The 8,430-nt window shown below is 38.8% G+C and overlaps 1 protein-coding gene across 1 annotated transcript in view; it reads left to right on the top strand.

The window, feature by feature from the left end:
* GDPD1 (glycerophosphodiester phosphodiesterase domain containing 1) overlaps positions 1–8,430 on the top strand; it is a 47,709-nt gene continuing 39,279 nt past the window's right edge. The window contains exon 1 of the mRNA XM_027626063.2: positions 1–400. Coding sequence (XP_027481864.2) covers positions 1–400 — 400 coding nt within the window. The remainder of the gene's footprint in view (positions 401–8,430) is intronic.

Here is an 8,430-nt window from a genome sequence, read left to right as displayed (position 1 = left end):
ATGCTCACTACCCGACCACTGCAGGCTCCTACCCAGCAGCCAGAGCGCGCCTGCGTACCGCAGCCCCTTTGTTGCTCAGACGCTTGGGATCTGGCTGCGCCTGCGTGGAGGGCTGGCGCCCACAAGTGCGCTGCACCGCTGGCACCGGCTGGGGGCGAGCAGACCTCGAGCAGCTGCCGCAGCCGCCGCAGCCGTTGCGACCGCAGCGGCGGAGTTCACAGGGCCCGGAGGTGGGAGATTTCCCATACGGTGGCTGAGATGTCGTCCACCGCGGCTTTTTACCTTCTCTCCACCCTGGGAGGGTACTTGGTGACCTCATTCTTGTTGCTCAAATACCCGACCTTGCTGCACCCGAGAAAGAAGCAGCGATTCCTCAGTAAACACATCTCCCACCGCGGAGGTGAGAGGGGTCCCCAGATCCCGATGGCGGAGGTGGGGGAGGCTTTTTCCCCCACTAGAGCTGAGGGTCCTTTAGAGCTCTGCAAAAGGCTGGCGGGTGGAAATGGCGTGAGAGTTTGAGGAAGAATGGGGTGTGCGAAAGAGGGCTCCTTGGAGGTGAAGGCGATGCGAAGGGGAGGTCTCCTGAGGGAAGATAATGGGTCTTGAGACAGAGCCATGGTGGAGATCTGTGGAGTGCAGCGGTGTCAGGTGTTCTCTGAAGGAGGAAGGACTGGGGTGAGAATTAAGGGTAGATGGAGCGTTTCTCGGCGAATGGAAGGATGATCGCAAGGTCCCTTCCTGGCAGCGAGACACAAGGCGGGTGGGGGGGGGCGCAGAGCCGGGGTACCCTGCGGGCGAACGGGAACGGACTGCTCTGAGCGGAACCAGTGGCTGAACTTGTAGGGAGATCCAGGGCGACAAGCTTCGAGGTTTGAGGAACTGCGAACCTAGAGCGTGCTGTAGCCTGGTTGTCTGCAGTCCCTGGGGACTGGTTCCTACCCTCCCCCCCACCCCTGTCTCCCTCTCTGAGCACTGAGAATTAAGAAGAGGGAAACCTAGTCACTGACCTGGGGACACTTCCCAAGGTCACAGTTAGTCTTGGGCTGGACTGGGACAGAAATTGGAGCGTCCTGGTTACCAAGGCAGCAAACCTTCCACCTGCTTTTTTTTTTCCAGCCCCACATTGCACCCCAGCAATGACACCTGGATTTCCTAAAGACAAAAAGATGATGTAGTTTATGACAGGACTGTATTGTTTAAAGAAAACAAGGAAGTTTTTTCTTGGAAAAGCATCTTACTAAAAGGAGCCTAGGTGGTCCACCCTGTAATTTCCCAAACAGCAGGCCAAATGTTTGCCTCTTCTTTATCTCAGAATAATGAGTCTTTATTTCATTTCAAGCATGATGTATAAAATGCTGTGAAATTGGATTAAGTCAATCAATTTTAATTGTTCTTTACAGATGAATGTTAAACTGGGTTAAAACTGCTTTACAGTTTTACAGTCTAATACTTGAAATGGTAAATTCTAGTAGTTTACAGTTTAAAACTTTATTTAGTACCATAACCCCCTTTCTAACAAGAATTGGCCAGGAATACAGTTCTTTTAAATATAACAGAAATACATTAGTATTCTTCTGTATAATCTGTACAATTTTATGTTAAACATAGTTCTAAAGAGTGACTTCAATAGATGCTAGTCTCCTTACTCATGAAAAGCATCAAAGGTTTTAAGGGGTCACCAGCTAAGGGGTCACCAGCTAAGTGCCAATGCTTATTTAGCATTTACATGGCACTTAGCTGGTGACCCCTTAAAACCTTTGATTTAAACATTTAAATGTTTAATTAGATATACAGTGGGTTTTTTTGTTAAGTTTATTTACTTATTTAAGTAATCTCTGCACCCAACATGGGGCCTGAACTCACCACCCTGAGATCAACAGTTGCACACTCTTCTGACTGAGCCAGCCAACACAGCCTCCCTGTATTTACTGATTTTAGAAAAAGAAAAATGTGCTTACTAAAAACCCAAACCAAAACAAAACTAGATCCTCTAAAAAGCTATCTAAACTGTCATTGTGGGTGATCTAAATTTTATTTTAGAAGAAATACATGTTAATTTTTGAATTTTTGTGACACCCTACAGGTGAAAAAACCAATATTCCATAGAGGCTAAAAAATATGTGCTAAATCAATGTAGCCGATATCAAAACCAGGATAAGCTGATCTCCAGTTCTCACTTTCAGAAATACTTTAAAAATATTTTTCCCTAGATATAAAGTCATTTTCGGTTGTTTCAGTTTCACTCCTTATATAAAAAATTTCCATTTGTTATTTGCAAATATGGGATCAGTATTTGTATATTCAAACTGCAGCTGTCATGAGAATCTTGTTAAATATCTGCAGACTTAAATCTTACTTACTTGTATGATGGTCCTAATGCACTGTAGTAAGCTCCTATGTTGTTAGTGCTTAATATGCTTTTGTTGAGTATGTGCACCAAATAATACAATTAAATCCAGAGTGATAGAGGAGATATTTACTAAAAAATACTTTGTAACTCAAGATACTAAATTTCTGGAAAATAATAGTGGAGGAAGAAGTCACCTCCTTGATTATTTTTTATTTATTTTTTAAAAAGATTTTATTTATTTATTTGACAGAGAGAGAGACAGTGAGAGAGGGAACACAAGCAGGGGGAGTGGGAGAGGGAGAAGCAGGCTTCCCACGGAGCAGGGAGCCCGATGCGGGGCTCGATCCCAGGACCCTGGGATCATGACCTGAGCCAAAGGCAGATGCTTAACCACTGAGCCACTCAGGCGCCCCTATTTTTTATTTTTGTCTTAGACACTGCCAACAGCAATCACTAGTCTCTCTGTGCATATTACTAACATTTAGGCTAATTCTCTATTTCCCTAACTTCAAATACCTGATTATTTCATGTAAACCGGATATATGACCATTCCAAGACTGAAACATTGATCAATATATCTTATAAAGTACATGCACCAGTATTGCTGTAACTATATTATGGCTGCATTATCACCTGGGTTAGATTCTGAACCACTAGTTAGCCTTGAGGAGAAGACCTAGTTTCCTTATTTATAAATGGGGACTGTTTCCTTCTCTTTGGGTTGTTAGGAGGATAAGGTATATAAAATGCACTTTGAAAACTGAAAATTGTTTAGAAATATCTGCATGGATACAGGGATCTACGTATGTGTTTTGTAGTAAAACTCTGAATTGATTGAGAAGAAATAAGATCATCATATAGTTAATGTTTTCAAAATTTGAATGAACATACTGTCTTTTACTAAGATTAATTGTCCTTGAAAGAGGAACTTAATGTTTCAAAAATTAAATGCTGTAGGTTTATTTTGTTCTTGCCTCTTTAGCGCATACATTGTATTACATTATATTATAATAGGATATGTAATACACCTGCCTCCCTTACTAGACTGAGTTTCTTAAGGGGGAGTTTCAGATTTTATTAATGCTTCTGTCTCTAGCTTCTAGTGCAGATCCTAACATAATTAAAATAATAAATTATTTTCTGCTAATTACTGCACGCTAGATCCCTCCCATGTGTTTCCTAAGTTTATTTGACCAAAGAACACCTTTTATAACTACAATGTATTGATGGAATACCAATAAGATCAAAGATATCCTTTGGATCAAATGGAGAGCAAGCAGTACTCTCAAAGGCCATTTTCTTAATTTCTCTATGAAAGCATGAATTTTATTAATTTTCTTTTCAATTGCATAAGTAACTCATGTTCATTGTAGAAATTTGGAAAATACAGAAATGAAAAAAGAAAAAATAGCTCCTAAAACTTTACTATCCAGACATAATGTGTTAACATTTTGAAGTATATCCTTTAAAAACCTATTTTCTGGTATTTGGAATCCGATAGTGTATATAAAGATTTTATCTATCTATCTATCTATCTATCTATCTATCTATCTATCTATCTATCTATCTATCAATTTATGACAGAGAGAGCATGAGCAGGGGCGAGGGTCAGAAGCAGGCGCCTTGCTGAGCCAGGGGGCCTGAAGCTGGGCTCGATCCCAGGGCCCTGGGATCATGACCGGAGCCAAACGCAGATGCTTAACTGACTGAGCCACCCAGGTGTCTCCTGGAATCATAGTGTATATACATTTATTTCAGATGCCAACTGAGTTGGCTAGAGGTACAGTTGCAGGGAAATATGGAAATAACGTACTCTAATACTCTTTAATCTATCTCCATGAGCCAATTGAATTAAGCAACAGGCTTTTAAAAAAGAAGTCTATGTATTAGGGTTCAGTGGCCAACAAATAAAAAAAATCATCAACCCATGAAATCCCCCCTTCCCTCTTAATCTTTCACCCTTGATCTTGAGACAGAGTATTGTCACAATCTGGATATCCTGCCACAGAATGATTTGGAAAGTAGTAAGTTTGAGGGTAAGTTTGCTGTCGGACACTGGCTGCTTCTGGGTCCTAAACTTTAATTGGATGTTCAAAGAAGAAATTGAAGCATCATTTTGAGTCTCAAAAGTGTCAATGGAAGTGGCATTCTGCAGTTGGATCCTGAAACATGTTCCATGTCAGGGTATCAATTCTTTCTCTTCTTGTTCCCTCAGTCCTATTTTTAAGGAACTCTTCTCACTTTTCAATGAGGACTTTTTTCTTTTCTTTGCCTTTCTTTCTTTCTTTTTCTTCTTCTTCTTCTTTTTTTTTTTTTTTTTTTTTTTTTAGTAATCCCTACACCCAACATGGGGCGCAAACTTACAACCAAGAGATCAAGAGTCACATGCTCGGGGTGGCTCAGATGGTTAAGCATCTGCCTTTGACTCAGGTTATGATCCTGGGGTCCTGGGATTGAGTCCTGCATGGGGAGACTGCTTCTCCCTCTCTTTCTTCCTGCCGCTCCCCCACTGCTTGTGCTCTCTCTCTCTCTGTCAAGTAAATAAATAAAATCTTTATTTAAAAAAAAAAAGTCACATGCTCTTCTGACTGAGCCAGACAGGTGTCCTTTCAACAAGGACTTTTTCCTTATTCATTTCCTCAACTGATTCACTCATTCCTATCAATACCTTATTAGCAATGAAGTCATTTATCATTTATTTAATAGTAGTTTCCTGCTTAAGAAAGCAAACTAAAATGTACTTAATTTCAGCAATGGCTAAAAGATATATATGTCTTAAATTGTATATAAATTTAGAAAAATTAAACATAAAAAATAACATTATAGAAAAATTATTGAAATTATGACCAGGTACATAACAAAAACCACTTATCATTGAAGAGAGCATACATGTGGTAGTTAGTAAATGCTGCCTGGGTATCAGTATACAGTTTGAATATCCTTCTGTGCTATTGATGTGTTTAATTTTTTCTTATACCTATAAATACAGATTTCACCATTTTTTCCTTTTGAGATACAGAAATAAAGTGTGCAGTGTTCCAGGGAACTCATTTGGAGAAATGCTCTTGGTATATACCATCTCTACTCCTTACAAGCTCTTTTTGCTCTTATGTAAGTCGTGTATACTATTTCCAAGGCACACTGTAAATGTTGAATGAACAAATGAATTTAGAAATAAAGAAGAGGGCACCTGGGTGGCTCAGTTGGTTAAGGTCTCAACTCTTGATTTCAGATCATGAGGTCATGATCTCAGAGTCGTGAGATTGATCCTCCTTGTTGGGCTCTGTGCTGGGCTTGGAGCCTACTGAAGATTCTCTCTCCCTCTCCCATTGCCCTCCTCCCTGCCTGTGTCTCTCTCAAAAAAGGAAGGAAGGGAGGGAGGAAGGGAGGGAGGGAGGGAGGAAGGAAGGAAGGAAAAAAAAGAGGGAAGAAATGAAGAAGGAACTTACTTTATTGCTTGATTTACTGAAAAATTTCATTTTGAGTTGAGATAGGATCATATCTCAAACATTAGGATATGTTTTATTTGCGCTAAGCTGTCTTTTCCAATATCAGAAAATATTTAATTTTGAAGGTTTCTTTGTGTGCGTGTGGCTGATGCACGTGGTCATATTTGTCATTGGTTTTATAAACCGCACATTTATCATGTATACAAAGATGTTAATAATAGTGGTGGTTAGAGCACATCTATAAAACAACTCTACAATGTTTATTGGTATATAAAACATTTGGGAGACAAAAAGAAAACTAAGCAGATATTTCTTTCCTTCACAGCATCTAAATCTAATTAAAGATAGAAAAGAGAATGTTTCCTTTACTTTTCCTGTCCTATCAGAAATTAACTGATCACGGGGCACATGGGTGGCAGAGTTGGTTAGGTGTCTGACTCTTGGTTTTGGCTCAGGGCGTGATCTCAGGATCATGAGACTGAGCCCCTGTCAGGCTCTATGCCCAGCATGGAGTCTGCTTGAGATTCTCTCTCCCTCTCCCTCTGCCCCTCCCCCTGCTCTCTGGAAGGAAGGAAGGAAGGAAGGAAGGAAGGAAGGAAAGAAAGAGAGAGAAAGAAAGAAAAAGAAAGAAAGAAAAAAGAAGAAAGAGAAAGATTAACTGGTTACAAAGTAATTATGAAGCCCTATATAAGAGAGAAAGTTAGTATAGAATGAAAACTTGGGAAGTATATAGTGAAGCTATAAATAAAGAAAATTGGGACTTTTCAGAGAAGGTTTTGTCAAGTGAAAAATGTGAACTGGAAGAGGGAGGCAGTATGATGTAAGCAGAGGAATTATAAACATTAGGACAGCATGTAAAATCTGACACTCATTCTCTTTCCCATTTCATAATTTAATAACATTAAAAATCAAACATTTGTTTATATGTTGGATGGTGATTTGCAAAGCCAGGCATTGTTTAAATTGATTATTGAAGGAGAAGGAAAATTAGTGGCAAACATGCTTCTATAAATGATAACGATAACTGGAAAGAAGAGGAATTCAAATAATTTCATGAGACGAGCTACCACCAAATAATTCCTTGGAGAGGAATGGCATACTTTTTCATTAGTCCCTTAGTTACTCTCCAGGCTTTCACCATATGAATCTAACAGGTAATTTGTGGGTGTTATCATTGTAGAGTTTATCTTCAAGCTTTATAAACAAGAAGAATATGGGAATAAGGACCAATATGAATAACTTATCTGTAAAACTGAAATAAAGGCATTCTACGAATGGCAGCGTAGAAGCTGCCACATAGTGGTAAAAAGATGGGATCTGAAATCATATAGCTTATGCTTGAATCAGTTCCCCTCTTTAGCTATGTGACTGTACCCAACTTTTTTCTGGTTGTGGGGGTTTTAATGAAATGATATATAAAGTGCTAAGTACAGTGTGTAGCTTCTATTAATTATTAATATCTTGATTGTCTTTTCATTGTTTATTTAATACTGGCTAATACTTTCATAAATTTATATTTATGAATTTATGAAATTAATAAAATCAAAGATCTTAAGTAACAGTGTTTTCATGCTTAAACTGTTAGGTTTAAATGAATAACATAGTAGCACTCTTTATCCTTTTTGGTCATATTCTAGAGTGTTGAGCAGACTCCACGCTAGTGCAGAGCCTGACATGGGGCTTGATCTCACCACCCTGAGATCATGACCTGAGCTGAAATTTAAGAGTCAGAGGCTTAACTGACTGAGTCACCAAGGTGCCCCAACACCAACTAGATTTTTAAAAGTCATTTAACTGGGCTTCTGGGTGGCTTAGTTGGTTAAGTGTTGCCTTTGGCTTGGGTCATGATCCCGAAATCCTGGGACTGAGCCCCAAATTGGGCTCCCTGCTTCACTGGGAGCCTGCTTCTCCCTCTGCCTGCTGCACCCCCCCCCCCCCCCCCCCGGTGCTCTCTCTCTCTCTGTCAAGTAAATAAATAAAGAAACAGAAAAAGTCATTTAACCTAAAGAGCACTTTTTTTTTTTAAAAGAGCACTTACTTTGACAAAAGCTATAATCTTAGATTTACTTCATGTTTTCTATTGTGCAACAACTGTAAAACCTAAAATCAAAGTAGCTTTTTTCACATGGGTATTCTGTTCTCTCTACTAAACTATGGGACTCTAGAACATTCAGTTAATATATTCATTTCTTTATACTTTGTGTTTCTATTGATTATTAATTAGGTTGCCATAAAAGTAAAATCTAACAATATAAAAGAAGAAAATTTTAATACTCTCACAAATATGTCCAGATGGTATTGTATGTGAAACATTTTAATGCTAATACTCGAACAGTACCATAAACTTGAAGTGTTTCTTTTTGCTAAAAAGAAATTGGCTGTTTTTCTTAAGTATTTGGAAAAGTATTTCGTGTTTTTCCTGTACATCCCATTAATTATTTAGTAATACTGAAATCTTTTTAGTTTTAAAATATTTTAAAACTTATGGCTAGTATGTTATGTTAATTGATTCTACCTAGTATATATAATATTAGAGGATGAGATACTTTTTATCTGTGTCCTTTTTGTCATTGCAATATTATTCATTCATCAGTCAGTGGACATTCACCAAGCACCAGTTACTATAATAGT

This window comes from Zalophus californianus, chromosome 16 (assembly GCF_009762305.2).
Source record: "Zalophus californianus isolate mZalCal1 chromosome 16, mZalCal1.pri.v2, whole genome shotgun sequence".
NCBI lineage: Eukaryota > Metazoa > Chordata > Mammalia > Carnivora > Otariidae > Zalophus > Zalophus californianus.
Note: the sequence above shows the minus strand (reverse complement) of the source record. Positions and strands in the feature narration are given on the sequence as shown.